This window comes from Zalophus californianus, chromosome 11 (genome assembly GCF_009762305.2).
Source record: "Zalophus californianus isolate mZalCal1 chromosome 11, mZalCal1.pri.v2, whole genome shotgun sequence".
Classification (NCBI taxonomy): Eukaryota; Metazoa; Chordata; class Mammalia; order Carnivora; family Otariidae; genus Zalophus; species Zalophus californianus.
This window is the reverse complement of record NC_045605.1, coordinates 663,619-682,389: the sequence shown is the minus strand read 5'-3', so window position 1 is coordinate 682,389 and position 18,771 is coordinate 663,619. Positions and strand designations below refer to the sequence as shown.

Genomic DNA, 18,771 nt, shown 5'->3' with positions numbered 1-18,771 from the left:
CGCTAAGGTGCCTGATTCAAGGTCCTGCACCCTGGTACCAGAATCGTGGAGTGTCGCGATGTTTTATTCTCTACACTTGGGAGGCTACAATTTAGTGGGAAAATAGTAGATACATGTGTTTCGTGGACAGAAAGAATGTCAGTGAACAATGAAAATGAGCAGCTGACCATTCAGGACACCCCGAGGAGAGGACTCGGGACACGGAGAAGGAGGTTCTGTCTTCACGCACCTTCACCTTCTGCCCACTTTCAAAATCACACTGTTCTATTGTCAAAACAATTTATATGAAAATTAAAACATCTATACTGCTCTGGTAAGACTGCATCCCCAAGTCCCTGTCTCAGACCTCGCCTCCAGAAGCCCCCGATTCTGACAGGGGGTTGACTCCTCTCCCGGCAGGGGAGCCCCACAGCACGTCCTGAGAGAAGACTCATGGAAATGTCAGTCCTACCCGGCCCCACCTGGAGGCACATTCAGAGCAGGTAATTTTAAGGCACTATGGGATCTTCTAAACTTGGGGTCACTTGTATTCTGTTTTCAATAAAACATCTTGGATTCAGCGATGCTGACAGCTATCTGCTCGTTTGAGGATGTGATCCCCCAGACAGGTTTCCGGGCCGTCCCAGGCCTCCCCTGCGTGAAGCCTCGGCATCCAGTCACCCACAGCTCTGCGCTGGCTCCACGGGCCCAGGCCGAGCCCGTCTGCGACGTGGTGGCCCGTCGGGGGACAAGGACCCAACCGGAGACAGTGTGCCTGGGGGCTCCAGAGGTAAAGGGTCAGCGCCCCTCTGGAGCGCCGGAGGGCAGCGCCGGGGCCGCACGCAGGAAGCACACCGCAAAGAGCACAAGGCTGGCCTCTGACCTGGGGTCTCACCTGGCGGAGCAGCTCCTGCTGTTTCAGGCGCAGCCGCTCCTTCTCCATCTGCAGCTGCTGCAGGCGCATCTGCTGCTGCTGGCTGGAGCCGCCGCTGCCCAGGACGCCCCCCGGAGGGCTCTGTGGGGCCAGTGGTGGGGGCTGCTTCACCGGGGCACTCTGGCTGACTCTCTGGTTCATGGCTGCAAGGAGACAAAGCATCTCTCCTAAGAAACCGGTAGCAAAGGAAAAGGGTCTTTCAAAAGCAACTAGGGATATTCAACGCAGGAAGACTGGAAATAACCTGAAACCCGTCACCAGGACAATGCTGGTGCTAACTTGTGGTTACTGCTGATGCCCGGTGTGCCTACAAGATGCAAGAGACAAGATGGAGCTCTCGTCTGCCGCAGTCCTGAACGGCTGAAGACGTATTCAGTTAAAAGCCAAGTGTGGGACAGAAAGTATAAAAAACGGAAGAAGCAAATACATATTCCACGCATATCCAGAAAACAGGAAGTGATGGACGGCCCAGAAGCAACTAACATCTGTTAGCTCTGGAGCTGGGACACTCCCTGACCCAAGGACGGACTTGCAGAGATACTTTTTGGTAACTTCTGACATCTGAACGATGTGAACACATTGTTTATTATAAAATATATACACAGATTTAATTAAAGATACACCTCCCAAAGCAAATGACACAAAGCATTCTGAGCAGTAAAGCCCATTAAAACGATCAATCCTTAATATGCTCTAAAACACACACAGAACCTCTACTGAGGTAAGGAGATGGCAATGATGAGATGCACGCTCCTGATCATGGGGCCTACGAGCACCGGTCTCATCGGACCCCACGGTCGCCTCACGCAGCCCAGGCAGTCAGGACTGTCGCTGTGGTGGGACCTGTAACACCATGTGACAATCAGCAGTGGACGGATTCTCTGACCGGTTTCTGTCACTGATACGACGCTGATCAAACCGTGGACCGCGGGAGCCTCCCCGAGCAGATATAAGTATTGTTATGGGAAAATGGCAATGACCTACCACCTTTCAGACACATATTCAACTGTTTAAGGTGAAATTTGGGGTCCCCGCTTCTACTAAGTGTTTAATACACACTGACCAAGAAAACCTCAGGCCCTAACAACTTCACAAATGCTGGAGGAAGAATACCAGTCTCCTGCAACCTTTTCTAGAGAAGAGTTTTGAGGGGGCCAACATAATCCCAACACCAGGACGTGAGAAGAGAGGAAAATGACACACCAGTCTCTCGCAGGACGCTCGCTACCAAACGTCTGTGACTTCCTGGGGTCCTGGGCACACGCCCACCCCCTTGTGAGGGTTTCTCACGTGTCCGCGCTGTGCCACGAAGACCACCAGGGAAAGGCCAAGAACACAGGAACAGACCGCCCAGCCTTTCGCAGAGCCTACGATGCACGTTGAGAACCCTCCCCTCACAATACCACCACAGGGGCGGGCAGAGGATCCTGGTCACGGGCACGTTCTTGGGCTGAGCACAGTGCTGGGCACAAAGCCGGTGCTGAACACACCAAGTGTTCACAGAGGCAGAAACTTAACTGTCTGAGATACGACAATCTATAAATGCTATCACCAAAGTCCCCAAAGACTGGCCACCTCTGCCGAGACGCCAGCACCACACGGACACAGAACCGAAGGCGTTACGAGACCACATCCGCTCCTTCGTTCGGTCCGGCCTCCGGGGTCCCTCCTGGGTGCGCGGGGGCACTCGCCGCCGTCGTACTTCCTGCTCCTGCTGTCTTCGCCCTCCAGGCTTTCTGTTTCTTTTTCTAACTTCTTGACTTGAAGTTATTTAGTTTAAATCTGTTCTTGAAGCATTTAAAACCAATTAAACTTACCTTTAAGTAATGCTTTTCATGTGTCCTACATTTGAAAGTGTAATTCATGATTGTTCTCTTCCAAGTATCTGTAGTTTCTGCTACGATTTCCATTTAACTCATGAGCTACTTAGTACATTGTTATGCTTCCAAATATGTTTTAAAGTTTCAAAATAATTTCCATAAACATATAGAGAAGTAGGAACAACTTGGACGATAAACCCTCACATGCTTGTCATGCAGCGTTCGTCAACAGAGATAATTCTGTCTCACCTCTGTCCTCACCCACCGTCTCCGGATCATTGTCAAGCAAACGTTATTTCACCCATAAATAACCTCAGTATGTATCATTCGAGGTTTTTACTTAGGTTTTCTGATCTTATCAGTATTTTATCTCTTCTGCTGAAAAGTGTGGTTCTAATAACATTAATATGTATTACCTCCTACACGTATGCAGTTATTTCAAATAACACGAGTGCTGAACTTACGCTCAACAAAACGATGATGGGAAAGTTTCTGATTTCTTTATCATTGTTGGTCCTTAAGATATCTCACCGGGAGCATACTGTCAAATTGCTGTGGTTAAGTCACCAGAGAGAATCCCTCTCCACGCGACTCGGCCCCCAACTCACTATATCAAGGTTCACTGGTGACACTGTGCTTGCCAACTTTAGAGACTCACTTTACTTTCCACCCACCAGTGCCCCTCAAATGGTACTCTGTGCATTTTAAAAATCCAAGCAAAGACATGCAGACTTCTTAGGTCTATGGTAGAACATCCACGCTCTGACTGCTTTACTCAATTCCCCTTTTTCTCACTTAGTAACATATCCTTGGCATCACTCCAAAGCAGAGTATAGAGGTTTTCTCTCATTTTCTTTTGAAAATAGCCAATTAGGATTCCATTCAACCAATTTCCTATTAGGTTTTCACTAGTCAGAATAAGCTCAGACACACATTATTTTGTCTTTCTGTTATTGTATCTTGGGGCAGAGTCCTAGTGGGGAGAGACGGCCAAGTTAAGGGTCAAAAACAAGTGATCTTGCCAAACCCCCCTTCTTCCTCTCAGCCCATGGATGTACTCCCTTGCAGCCTTACCAGGAACGTATAAGGGAGTCTGTTTTTTCCTCTCAAATCCTTGCCAAACTTTTGGATTTTTGCCAATCTGAAAGATGAGAAATGGTTTGTGTGACTTCACTTTGCTATTTTTTATCACCAAAGTTGGATCAATTTCCCTATTTTAAGGGCCACATGTATTTTTTACATGAATTGTGTTCCTATCTTTTCCAATGGGGTTATTAGTCTTCACATTCTCTAGACCATCTTTATAGACTAGGGGTAGAAAAGTGTGGTCATATATAAGCCAGAAATAATTTCCCTGTTTACCATCTGTCTCTTTAGTTTTTTTTTTTTTTACATGTAAGTTTATTTTTTAAGCAGTTAAATTTATCAATCTTTTAAAAATCTGAGCTGTTTCCCCATGCCCAGATGGCAAAGGAATTCATCAACCTTTTAATTCAAAAACTATATGCTTCCTTTTTATATACTTATTTGGCAATTCAATCCAATCCATTTGGAATTTATCTTGGAACATGGTATGAACTAATCAAATTTTATTTTTTTGTGCCTATTAGTCCCAACACCACTCATGTGAAGTATATCCCTCCCCCAGAAACACCTTTATCACAGACTAAACTGCTATATGTTGTTGTTCTGGATTTTCTATTCTGTTCATTAATCTTATACTACGTACTACAGTTTTAATCACAACATTAATGATATGTGTTAGTACCCAATAAGGCAAACCACAGTTTTTTTGAAGCTAACTATTTATTGGGATCTAATTTAACTGCACTGTGGTTAAAAGAACAAGGTCTGTGCAACGATTCTTGAAATCTGTGACTTGACACATGGTCAAACCCTTGCTTTGTGGCACCAGGGCCTGTTTCTCTCTTATCTCCCTTGTTCCTAACACTCTGAGTTCCTGATATCCTCAGGAGCGGAGGTCCCTAAATCTGGCAGGCCCCTAGCCCTGCCCGCCCTTGCTCACTGTGTAGTATGTGGGTTTTATTTTCTGACCCACAGAGGTTGTTTGTTAAAAGTCATGACCCCAGTTATGTCTTTTTGGTTATCTGCTTTTAGTATTTTGTCTGGTAGAGCAGAGAAAGGACGCCAAAACAGGACTTGCTGCCCTACATTGTTTTAAAACCTTATTAGTCTCTTAGAAGGCCCCACGAAAATCATATTTATTTATGATCTGTCTTGACAAAGAATAAACGGCTTAAACTTTCATAATCATGGTTTGTAGTTTAGTATTTTGTAGGGGAATGGACAGGGAAAAAGCCAAAAATTTTAAGAGCTAAGATTTGCCAGGCACCAACCAACCGCCTCATTTAATACAACTGCTTTCATCTACTTACCACCAACACGAGATGCACAACTGACGGACATCATCATGGTCTTTACAGTCAAACCAACCACAACCAGAGTCAGACACAATCCAGTAACTCATCCAATTCTCAGCTTCTTCAACTGTCTCTAGGGGTATTCCTACGTCCCTTTTGCAGACACTGTGGGGATTAGTATATGTAAAGTCCCCATTTTAGCCTAGACAACAGGAGATGCACCAAACACGTTACTTTGCTCCCTTCACCAGGGCAATTCCTTCTCAACTTTAAGACTCTGACTCCTACAGATAATCATTCTGTCCTCCGCCTTCTCCCACTTTACCAGGCCACGTGCATTTCTAAGCATACTTCAATTCACAGAGATGTGCATATTTATCTTTCCAATAAAATCTAAATGGAAAAAAATGGGTAGTGGAGATGAAGCAAGTCAGCCCCCAAGGCATCCTCCCCCTTTGCTGAAACACGTTCCTGGCATTCCAGCACAACCCTCGATATGCGTCCCCCACGGAGATGTCTTATCCATCGTGCTAGGTCAGTTTCGATAATATGAGTTCAATACGAACTGGGGGGCTGATCTGAGAATCCATCACATGCAGTGAACACCTTATAAATTGCAACCTAGAACAAAGAGCTATTGGGGAAAATATGTTTTCAGTTCCAAGCAATTACATAAATTAATTTTAAAAAGAAACTGCTAGGAAATAGCCCATTAGTAAGTTGAGGAGTGTTGGAATGTGAAACTTGATTAACTGCAAAACAGATTCTAGAGCTATACAGTGTTACATATTTCATCTATTAAGAAACATCTGAAAAGCTTTTGAGCTTTCCACTTGGATTTTTATTCAGTAATAGAACATATAAAGGTTAATGTAAATATGTGTTCTTCGTGAAAACTGACTGGACAACAGCATGACTGCATGAAAATAAAGAGGTAAATACCCTCTGCTTCCCATCCGTCTCCCAGAATTAAGTACCGTAAGGAGTAATCACTACTGATAGTGACCACTGCTAAAGGCATCATGAATTGGTTGGTACAGTCTTTTTCAGATTTAAGCTGATTTAACTGTTATTCAAAACCACAGAAAGGGAGAAACAGGATGGCAAGAGACAGGGAAGAACCACCTGCACAGTTAAACAGAGGTCTGCACGAAATGCGCAACAGAAAGAGTCTCATGACGCTGAGTACTTTTGGTTGTGTTCCCTCCTGTTGTGTGGATACCAGCGGTGCCGTGTGCTCTCCTTACAAAGAGCGTATGTAAATGACCGATTCAAACAACCTTGTTGACCTACTGAAGCTGAGATTGATTCCTCTCCTGAAACATCCAGTTCTTTAGCTTCTGGGCATCTCGAGCATTTCGACAAAGCGCAGAGCAGTGCACCCACACGGGGCGCAGCGGAGACCTCACAAGCAGGCAAGAAACAAAACAGGCTTTGTTTCCCGGGAAAAGGGGGCAGGGCAACTAGAAAAGGAGAGACCAGCATTACCCAGTTCTTCCCTCCACGGTCAACTTCTCCAGTTTTAATAACATTTCTAGAAGGTAAAGAGAAAAAAATCCTTAAAATACAACAGAATTTTTTTTTTTAAAGCTACTTTTTTAAATTCAGAGTCTGTGCTGCTTGGACTATGAAGTAACTTTCAGGTTTTACTTATTAACAAATCAGTCCTGTCAGCTTTACGGTGGTAGCAAGCTATCAACTCAACACTGACTGAGAAGAGCCCACCATCTCCACAAAATGGGTCATTGCCACGATGGGTCTCTTTCCAGACGACCTTCTCAACATCTGCATTTTCAAGCTTCAGAAAGTTTTTAGAGTTTCATAATATAACCTCAACCTTGGAGTTATTACAAAGTATTACAGATCTGGTAATCAACCATAAACCTGGGGATAGTAAATTCAAATCTAGTAATCTCATTAAGCATGAATTTACAATTAAAATCAGTATCTGAACTTTTAAAACCTTAACTTGCACCAAGTACCCCCCAACCCCAGATGGCACGTCTTTACTCAACACTGCAGGCTTACATATTCGTGTGGCTGTGTTAGTCTGTTCTTCAACTTTCAGAAACAAATTTTAGGTTTTGCACATACCTTCAGATCCCTGAAGGGGATAGCTCAAGACGATAAAATAGTAAACTTGTTAAAAGAAATGAATGCTTTTCTAAAAACACAAACTAGTAGGCCATCTGTCAATCTGAAAACTAAAAGCAAAACACGAAACACCGGCTGGTAGCTTTGTTCATGACATGACCTACGGGACTGAAGCTACATCTACAAAAAATTGCTAATTGGCATAATAATTTATGCATTTAAATATAAAATGGTTTTTCCAGTCAAAATTACTGTTTGGTTCACACTGAGAATCTGCCTCTTATAAAAGGTGCAAAAGACCAGGGTCCTGACCTAATGACTCGATCTATCTTTTTCTTTCTTTTTTAAAAGATTTTATTTTCAAGTGGGGCTTGAACTCATCACTGGAGACCAAGTCACATGACCCACCTTCTTGAGCCAGCCAGGTGCCCCCCCTGAATCTTTTTATCATCAATACACAAAGGATGTTTCCCAACACTCCACTGAGCTCTGGACCTAAATGACAATGCTGTGACAGGAATGATTTTTTTTTTAAATAAGCTTTCTGGGGGCGCCTGGATGGCTCAGTGGGTCGAGCATGCCACTCTTGGGTCTTGCGGGTGTGGGTTTGGACCCTACACTGGGTGTAAAAATTACTTAAAAATAAAACCTTTAAAAAAATAGCAAGTTATACTGAGATATTTCATCCTTTTAACACTTTCTGTAGATTCACAGAATTGAATCTACAAATCAATTCAGCCATCACTGATTTCAGAACATTTTCATCCCCAAAAGAAGCCTTGTACCCTCTGTAGTACACCCCCTCCCCCAGCGCCTGGAGGCCACTGATCTATTTCCTGACCTATGGATTTACCTACCCTGGACAGAACACATACACAGAATAAAACATGTGGCCTTTTGTGACTGGCTTGTGTCACTTAGCGTGTGTTCAAGATTCAATTATGTTTAGTGTGTATCAACATTTCCTTCCTTTTTATTGCCAGATATCATGCCATGATATGGGTACAGCGTGGTTTGCTAGTCCAGTCACCCGTTGAAGGACAATGACTATCATGAGTAGGGCTGCTATGAAATCCCACGTACAGGTTTTTGTGTGGACTCCCGGTTTCAGCCTCCCTTACATGCATGCCCACCGATGGACCTGCCAGGTCCTAAGCTGACTGCGAGTTTAACTTTCTGAGGATCTGCCAAACTGCTTTCCAAAGTGGTTGCATCGTTTTTGGATCCCGTCAGCAGTGTATGAGGGTTCCAATTTCTCTACATTCTGGTCAACACTTATGGTCTGCCCTTGATTTTAGCCATCTGACTGGGCATCATGTGGGACCGCGCCGTGGTTTTGCTCTGCATTAGGTGGTAGCAGTTGGTCCCCTCTAAGCCCCTGCTCTAGCTAGGTCTTGTCTCAGCCATAGAAACGCCCCCTTCCCGCATTCTGCACTTCTCTCCTTTCCGAAGCACCGACCCAACCCATACACCCCCAAAACTGGGCTAAAGTTTTTAAATCCATAAACTGTTAAAAAAAAAAATACTGACAACAAACTTCATTACGTAGGTCCATTCAACTTCTTCTTTCAAACATCTATCAAAAGACTGGCATGAAAATTTATTATAATGGCATTTTTCAAACAATACAATTGTGGATGGAGCTTACAAAAACCCAACAGCACATTTTCTCCTTATCACATCATTAAGCAGTTTGGGGAAGGGCACAGGCGTTGCTAAATGAGGTGAGAAGAAAAGGGAGAAAGTGTTCTAGCTAGTTTTAGTTCTTTATGTCCCCAGTGTACAACCATGTTTTTCCCCTCTACTACGGAAATAAAGTCTGAAGTCTAGTTTGGAGAGAAAGTTCAGATAATGAGATTACTGGGTAGAAGAGAAGGGAATTACATTTTAAAATATACCTGCTATCATGAAGTCATTAATGAATAAATCTTTCCATTAATAACTTTATTTCCAATTACATGTACCTTATTACTATTAATGCTCTTTTTCTAGGGGAATTTACAGTCTAGAAGAGATGCATATCTTAGTCTTTGCTGGAAGCACACACTTGGACCTTCTAGTCTAGAGCTTGACAGGGCTCTTCTCGTGCCTCAGTGTCCCTCTTTCAGAACAGCGCCCCCCGACCGGCCTCACTCCACCTCACATGATTCCCTTCCAGAGCACCTTGCTTGTCATCCATCCCGCACTGTACCTAACGCGGTAGGTCTTGTCCTGACTTATGCATGTAGTTGCCTGCAACCCCTCCCTGATGTCTTCTGTTATGCTTGGTACATAACTGGCACTCCAGCATAGGTCGAAAGACCAAATACTGAAATAGCTCCTATCCCTGCTTAGCAGAATGCTGTGAGTAATGCACAGGACACTCTCCAAGTTGAAGCAAGTCCAGAATGAGCTATAAAATGACCTCAGCAACCAGAGGAGCGGAACAAAGTGAGGCTAAAACCAAGAAGAGGCACCAGTCTCCTTCTAAGTCATTCCGATTTATTTCCCCAGAAATCCATTTGACTTTCCCCTTGGGAAGCCTACAATCTGTTTCTTGCCTCAGAATCTCAGGTGGGCACGGAACGGGGCGTCAACAACGGCTTTCTTCACCAGCACATCTTATAGGAGACTTGCTATGAACGGAGAGTTGATAAAACATAACTCGAAGCAGTTTTCCTTTAAAAGCTAATTAAGGTTTTTTTGTTATTGTTTTTTGTTTTGTTTTGGGGTTTGATGTTAGGGTCTTTAGTATCATAAATAAATCATTAATTTATTGTTCAGTGACTTTGGTGATCTTAAATTATAAATATGAACAACTCACATAAAAAAAATTCCTTCACTTTGTAATTACTCGCACTGTGGAGCCATCACCAAATATGAACGACAAATGGACTAACTGGTCTGCCCCCCTTGGGAAGCAGTGCAAATTGCTTACCCTGACTGACAGTTCTGGCACCATCCTCCTGAATGAACATTAAAAACAAAACAAGACAAAAGCCACACAAGCATAAAGAGAACTGCAAACCTCCAGTACTGAACTAATTTTGATATTCCATAATCTTATGCATTAAAAGTCATTTCTGTAAGTGCTCGTTTAACGTCATGACCCACACAGCCGGGAGGTGTGCCCCACGTCAGCTCCTAGCAGGCTTTTGCTTTCCATCAGGGCAGCTTTCTGGGAAATCTAAAATTTTAGAAACAAAGCATATCAAAAATGTACCATCTTTCAGGCAATAAAGCCAAATCCTGCTCATAGAAGCCATTTTAAACTCCTACATGCTTCCTAGAGACTGAGGACAAAACTTAGCAAGTCCGCACAGTACGGCCCCCCATCAGATCTGTTTGCCGGCAGTAATCACCATGTGATAAGGCTTATCTTTAGATTAAAGGTTGAAAGATTTCTGTCTCTTCTTCAAAATTCCCAGCTGTGACCAAAGGACCAAAAGCTAACCCTGAATGATGGAACCAACAGTGCACAAGTCTCTCTGAAGCCTCAGTGCACTCAAACCCGGAAGCTAGGATCCAAAGCAGTCACTGATGAGTCCATAATCCAGCACACAGTACTTCTCACCCACCCAGCTCCATTTGGAACTTAACTAAGGACTAGAAATCATTCTCAAAAAAGCATCCAGTATAATTTAATCACACTTAAGTCAAGAGAAATCAGGTAGTCTTGTGAATGAGTTGGTTAGACTGTGATATCAGAAAAAACTCAGGTCTCTTGATTCCCAATTGAGCAGGTAAAATGTTCTCTATCACACTGCATTTGAATTCAGTATATTATATAGTAACTACTACATAGAAAACAGGGTGCCAGGTAACTTCTGTAGATTTGAAAAAAAGGTTTTTGGAAGGCATATAAATGCCAGGCGAGAGCAGTACCACCACAGTTTTTCTCAGTGGATAATGGAAACAGAAAACATGGTATTGTGTATTAAAGAGGCACGAGTGAAGTGAAGGGCATCCAGAGAAGGGGAGTGAACTGGTTCAGATCCCAGAACGCCTAGTGCACGAAAACCTGTGATCTTTCCAGGAGAACGCTTCTGGGATTGAACCATATTCACAAATCTAAAGGGAAGTCAATTTCTAGGTAATAAAGGAACACATACCTTCTCGCCATTGGAACGTTCCTTAAATAGAATGAACTGCTAAGCTCGTAGTATAGGGAAAGGCCAAAACTGAGGTTGGAAGACAATCTCTTAAGAACTCGAGAGAGACGAGGCACAATAATTCACGTAGATGGCTTCACAGTCTGCGCCAGCCCTAATTCTCTTCTGTCACTGGAAACTCATTCCCTTTGGGTCATTTCCTCAAGGAGAGTCACAATATAATACAAGTCACTGCATTAACCACGGTCATCTTCCCTCTGAAACCTCCATTTATCAGTGTTGAATGAATTAGGGATATTTCTAAAAGATTATCAGTGTCGAATGAATTAGGGGTATTTCTAAAAGATTAACTGCATGAAATCTAAATTTACAAAAAATTCTAGGTCTGAAAAGAAAAGAGTTCAGATTCTAGCTCTGTCACTTGACTATACGACCTTGAACAGATCACACTTTCCCTGGATCTCAGATGAACTCCTATTTGGAGCACTACTCCCCACTGCCCCCAGCCTTTCTGTTGTTTTAACACCCCCTCTGTTGGTGGTGGTGGTGGTGTGGGGAGTCCACAATGGCCGAGTGGCTGTGGTTTTCCCGGGGTAAGGGCCACGGATGTCTAATGTCCCCCAGTGTCACAGTACTTCTCACCCACCCAGCTCCATTTGGAAAATGTTGGTTAGAGGAATTACAAATTCTTTCCAGGGCCAAATTTTGTGAGATTTATCTGTTAAAAACTGGTCATTAGCAACAGGTCTTCTTACCTAAAACACAATGAACTATTGTTTCGTCTCTATCCTAAGTAGTTAGTAATACAGTCCACAACCAAATACTTACAATTTAGGATCACCAGGAAAGATTTAAAACAGGGAAGAAAACAAATACCTATTTTTTGAATGCGTGATTATCAAAAGACTTGCTTCAATAAAATTCAAATGATTAGATGCTGACACTCCATCCACCCCAGACTCCGCAAGTGGAGACACATGTCCTTCAGTGTATTTCTCGGTCTCTACCAGAGAAGACTTAGGTATTTAGTTGGTCATTCGGTACATTTTCATCAAGAGTAAAATATCACTTCACTTAAATCAGCTATCAAGAATATCTGGTGTTAGAAGGAAAAGGTTAAAGAATATCTAAAGCATTAACATTTGTAAAGACCTCTAAGAATTGATTCAAAACATTTAACTTTGATTAGGAAAGATGAACAACTTTTGGCTTTGGGACTTAATAAATTATGTATTTTTTATTCTTTTAAATCATTATTATTTTAGGAATTTTCTTTCTCTCTGTCACACGCACACACACACACACACACACACACACACACACACCAAGTTTTGGGAAACTTTGGGCTCTAATCACCTGGGACATCTCCATGCACAGAGCTTCTATGCACACAATGGCTAGCAATTAAAGGACACTGTGTTTTTGCCATGCTAGATTGTTGATTACATGCTTTAAGACTCAAAGATGTATTTTTTAGCCCAATCTCTGGTCCCAATATTTCATTACAGCAAACATGATTTTACCCCAGTGGAGCCGCCAGCACTGATCTCCAGAAACAGACTGCTCAGCAGAATTTAGTACACCCTTCCCCAGGAACAGTGAGGGCAGTAGCAGTGCTTCCCCAGGAACAGTGAGGGTAGTAGCAGTGTACATAAACGATGTGTTAGCGCTCTGGAGATCTTTCATTCTGAAGCACAGAAATTATTTTTTTGAGTGTTTTCATTAGGGCTTTTACCAGAAATTATTCATAGGACTATTACATAAAACAGTATTTCTACAACATAGAAGGAAACACTTAAAACTTGAGACTCTTTATGTTTACGATATAAAATCTCCAGGAAAAAAAGGGTGTTTATGTGAATTTAATGGCCTACAAAACACTCAAGACCAATTTTCCGTTAATCCAGGATCAAAACATCCCTAAAAGAATTCCTTAAAAAACAAACAAAAGCCCCTCCTTTTCTCAAAGCCAATAAATACCAGGGAATCCTTACTGCCACTGGATGTCACTTCATGATTTCTTATAAATTACTCTAACAAACTCTCTAAAATAAGTGTCAAAAATACAGTTTTTTAAATGTTAAACAAGAAAATCAGATAAAAGAAGGCCAATCCACAACAAATTACTCCTTAATTTCCTGAAATTATAAGGATAATTTACCAGTTTTTATGCAGGATGTGAAGGATGGATCAATAGTTCTAAATATAATTCATCTAAAGCATCTGATACAGAAATGGGAGAGGCTGCTGTCTGAAGGAGGGGAATGAAAATGTCAAGCTTACACAGAGCTGTAGCTTCCATTTCAAAATGTCAGAAGACATCGGTCAATGTGACCTAAGCTAAACATGGGTAAATACTTTAATACAGATTTGGGAAATACAGCAAGCAAAGCTCACCACCATGAAAAATAACCTACCGTTTGTTTGCGTCTGCACCGCTCCGGGGGTCCAGAGAGAGGACAGTTTATAGTTTTTTGGCAGAGATAAAACACAATCCACTATGGAACCTGAGATTTCAAGGAGGCTCCCTCAAATCCAGCAGCGAGCAGCTTGTCTCTATTTGCTGTCACTCCAGATCAGAGAAGCCCACTCTCCCCTCTCCTGCCCTCACCCAGTCACACTTGAGCTCTCGGACTGAAAAGGTCTGGAACAGATTAAAAGTCGGGCCACAAAATAGAAAGCTCTGCATGTTATCAGCCTGTCTGGAATACACATACACGGTGGGCCCAAAAAGGGAAACTCAAGGCAGTAAGAGAATTTTATGAAACCTTTTTTGGCATACCTAATTGTATGTTTGCGTGTACATAAGTGCTAAAGGGGGGGTGGGAGAATTTCTTTTCTTTTAGTACTTTTTCTCATTTAAAACAAAAGACCAAGCTCTGTGTGTAATTAATGGATCTACTGAGGATCAGAGCCAAGTTGTTTTATTTCACTATTTTAATGGAAAGTACTTACACAAAAAAAACAAAACAACTTTGTTCCAATTCCTGATTTCTGCAGTTAGCTAAGAGTTAATCATCATCTTTCATAACCTTATGTTGGGGGAAAAAAACCCACAGACCATTTAAAAAAATTTCCAAAATGTGGACAAGCTGATCCATTTCCTTAAAGACGATTTAAGGAAACATGGTGGTTGTCATTCCAGTCCATACAAATGGCAGCATTTATCAAATTCTCTACCTTACTTGGTTTCCTATTTCAACCACAAGGGCTTATTCAAGTATTAAATAAAATCTAAAGTTGTAAATTATTAACATGCCACATTAGTTTTTTAACACCCAAACAGATCTGGAAGCTCAAACGGCTAGCATTTAAGCCAAACTGGACATCTGTCAAAACGATGGTCTCTGCCCTGACCCCACCTCTGACTTCACTTGAATAGGGGGTTCCGTCCGTCCACAGCTGCTCGGGCAGCGAGGGGCAAACCCGCACGCTGGGGTTTGATAAAGCTAACACACACACGGAGCAGAACTGTTCACAGTGTTTCTGACGGGGACGTTATCTGACCCAACCACGGTCGGGCAGAGTTTTCTCTTTTGTCCCCCAGGGCTGTGTTTGGAAGGCCTTCACAGAGTTAATCCCTCTTTCCCGTAAGGGCCCCGCAGTTGTTGTGAGGTCAGCCCCTGTAAAGCTTCAAAGGTTCGCCGTCCCCTCCGTCTGACCTACTCAGTGAGTGCACACTGTTTTCATTTAGCTGCATCCAGTCCAAGACGAAAACTTCAAAACCACAATACTCTGCTCCTTTCAGATTCATTTTTCCATGGCTTTGGAAGAGTACCTCGGAAACTGAGAAGAGTGGAAAATATGGATAAAAAGGCACGACAGAGCTGGTACACGAGCATCAAAATGTGTACATATGTGGAGAGTATTCTTTCGTGCAAATGGGGATTTAGTCATGCGATTTGGAGCGGAAAATGGCTTTGCTTTTTGTTTCCTAAATAAAAAACTGAGGATCTTTCCAAAGGAAAAAAGAAAAAAAAAAAAAAAAAAAGCAAGGCAGAGTGAGAGGAGAAGGGAGAAACGCGTTCCCTGGTTGATCTCGAGGGCGACGGCCCCCCTCCCAACAGAGGACCACAAACATGACACCGCCCCGTACAGGACAGTGCTCACTGCTCCCTGAAGTCGAGCAGAAGCACACACGGGGTCACGGACAAAAGCCAGCACCCCAGCTGTCCCCACAGCCTGACAGCCTGGTGATTAGTGCGGCCAGAAAGACCATTTTAAACAAGATCACGATGTCTCCCAAAAATGTGAAAGGAACAGCGACTCTGGTCAGTAAGCCACCACAACATTCCCCCAACCCCACCCCGAGGAGTCCAAGCTACAAAGCTCATTTACATCTGCATTTCTAAGTGTCGAGGGAAAGGAATAAAGAGAGGTATAAAAATAGTCCTGGAAAGGCTGGGTGGGCAGTCATTTCTTTAATACTGTAAAGCAATGCCATTTTATTTCAGTGTATCTTCCCAGAGTCTCTCTCTCTCTCACACACACACACAAACATGTTATCAAAAATATCTAAAAAGGTTTTGAGATGAACCTTTACCAAAACGAGGGTCAAGCCTTGGGTCTAGCCAAGAGGTGGTCTTGTTCTTATGGTTTATATAGTATATCTCTCCATCCTGAGTCACGGCTTGCTCCCATCCGTCAGGAAGAGGACCTATAAATACAGAGAAAACAATCATGGTTGGTTTGATATGGTGCAGCTAAAAAAAGTGGGAAGGGTGCTAATTTATAGAGAAAACAGGTCTTGACAAAACAATTTTTTAAAACAGAATTAAGCATGTGTTCAGAGAAGAAAAGTAAACCTACATACCTGATTCTTCTCCACTTCGTAAAAGAAACTACTAATTAATAAAATCTATACAGAGAGACACAGACAGGAAAAAAAAGAGTCGTGAAAAATCCTTTTGGAAGTTGTGACCCAAATAACCATCATCACTATTAATCTGCCACATTCAGTGCCATGGCTCAGGGACGGCCCTCCATCCAGAGTTTGGGGACAATGCCTTCCTACGGACGCGAAGGCTCTTCAACAAGGAGGGCAAACGTCTTCAGAACACGTGAAGTGCCGTACACATTCTGTTTCATGTAAAGCATACTTTGGCCAAGTCTGCCAAGCTGCATTTATCCCCAGGATTTATGGGACTGGCTCTCACCAAGAAAACTACCATACAGAAAACTCTATTCCAGAAAAAGCTTATTTTCAGGCAGCCCAGAAGCCGCTGGGGGCGGGGCAGGGGGGTGCTGAGTGCCAAGTCCGACATGGGCTTGAAGAGGGCAGGGGGAGGTTGGAGCTGTCGAAGGCCCACTTCTCAGGAAGAACGAGGAGAGAGACACCTTCAGAGCCGCACAGTGAGGGAGGACAGAAGAACAGGGTAGTTCTAAGCAGACATTCGAGTGAATGCCCAGGATTTTTCCATCTGTGGATCCAGGCGAACTGAACGCCTCCCGGTGCCGGACACTGCCCGGAGGGGATGATGTGCATCAACTCACGCGACCCTCACAACCACTGACGCCCTGTGCGGCGGCCGTCCCTCCTTTCTCACGAGGACGCAGACGCACGGGAGCTCCGTGAGCCCGACACCGCACGGCCTGTGTCAGAGGGCACTCGGAGCCGGCAGCCGGGGCCCTGAGCCACTGTTGCTCCTCACGAGGCTTCTTCCCAGCCATCGCCCACCCCACGACGAGGTCCTACGGACGCTGCCTATGCGCAGCTGGACCGGGTTCCTCACTCCTAAACTGGCAGTCCCAGCCAGACTTAGGAGTGACGCTGAGTAACTCCTACACAAAACACTCACAAAGGCCCGTGGGACCCAAAGCCCTCATTCCAGGCCAGTTTCCTTTGTTTCAGAAACTGACCAATTCGCTACTATCCCGCTGTCCGAGGCCTGCCTTGTTAGGAAGCGCAGACACATGAAACTGGAGGGCTCCGCGCTCCTCGAGAGGCCCTGGGGAAGCCCCTCCTACTCGTGGCCACAGTGAAAGCCAACCGCGTCCAGAGCTGAGATTTGCCAGAGCGACCCCGTATTTACTAACAGGTGAGTGGGAAGCAAATTCATTTAACACGTAGAGATGGGACCCCTTTTCTCGGCAGCATTCATACTTTGGCAGACTTAGCCAAAGTATGCTTTACAAACAGCCCAACTGTCACTTGGGCTGTTTCACTACCAGGAAAACAGATCCTCCATAACTGAATACGAATGCTTGGGTACGACCTTTAACGGGGAAGCCGGCTCGATGGACAACTGACTCGCTAAGTCCCTGAGACACCCTGACGACGAACAAGTCAACAGCAGTCGTGGGATGGCTCTGAACACCTCCATCAACACCAGCACATCCCTTTACAGCCTCCAAACCTGCCTTTTTTAGCGGCATTGCTGTCCACCTTGGCTGCCTGCGTCAGAACCCAGAGCCGTGTCCTGGATGCAAAGCAGCCAGTCCGTCCTGCGGATGACACGCACCTTCTCTCTGACCCCTCGGCTCATCACTGAGAGCGCCGCCCGCCATCAGGAGTCACAGCTCCCTGTTCTGAGCCAGCAGAGTGTCCTTCCTTGGTGCCTGACTTCTGTCGTCATCCCAGCGTCCCCTACCAAACAGCCACCAGGGTTTTCTTCTTAAAATACCATCTCATCAACTCTTTTACGTAACTTGTTACTTGTAAAAGCAGTTCCTTTCCTCTCCACATCAGAAGGAAAATGCCGGCTGGACTCATTTCTTAACAGGTGTTCTTCACACACCCTAACCCCGTCCCCCCACTTCTCACAAAACCAAGCCACCTCTTCGTGTTTGTTGCTCCTCTTACACAGACATCCCTTGACCCCGACCCTTATAAACTCATATCCATCCCGCAAGAAGCTCAGATGCCAGCTGTTCCAGTCAGCCTTCCGAGTTTTGTCTTCTACGCCGTGGGAACATTGACCGATTGAGCCGCAATGCCCTGCACACACGTGTGTCCTCCTGGCAACGAGCAGCACACTCGTTTTTGCACGCACGGGCGGGCTGTGTCTGAGGAGCTGCTCAACAAATATTTAAAGAAACAATGAAGGCCCTGCCTTGTAACAGTTTGAACTGTCTATAGATAAGCTTAAAATCATGTAGTACATACATTATTTTCAATTGATGTATTTATAAACAGAATAATAAATGACATAAATAAATAAACAAACACAGTGCCTTTTGTTCCTTAAAGTTTTGGGTCATAAATGTATTCATTTTCAGTTCTTTTTTTAAAATATTAAAAATTACAGAAATGCAGAATAGAAAAAGCCTAAGTTTTTTGTGACCTACTCCTCAGGGAAAACACTAAACAACTTCAGTTTCGTGCCACGTTCTGGGTTCCTTCCTTGTGCATGCGTCTCTACAGCGCAGGCATACCCGCTGATGTCATGCTCTACCGGGGGCCCACACTTGCTTCATTCACTTAACAGATTATGGGCATCTCTTCTTGACATAAATCTCTTTCCTTTTAATAT

General features: G+C 43.9%; 1 protein-coding gene across 9 annotated transcripts in view; it reads right to left on the bottom strand.

The window, feature by feature from the left end:
- The window catches only part of YAP1 (Yes1 associated transcriptional regulator), a 111,710-nt gene that overhangs the window by 21,690 nt on the left and 71,249 nt on the right, over positions 1–18,771 (bottom strand). For 2 of the 9 annotated variants that reach the window (XM_035722682.1, XM_035722681.1), the window contains exons 4-5: positions 15,837–15,956; positions 875–1,056 (exon numbers count right to left, since the gene is read on the bottom strand). In XM_035722682.1, coding sequence (XP_035578575.1) covers positions 875–1,056; positions 15,837–15,956 — 302 coding nt within the window. Of the gene's footprint in view, positions 1–862; positions 1,057–15,836; positions 15,957–18,771 lie in introns of all 9 variants that reach the window. The other 7 variants (XM_027578280.1, XM_027578281.1, XM_027578283.1 and 4 more) reach the window with 5 other exon arrangements.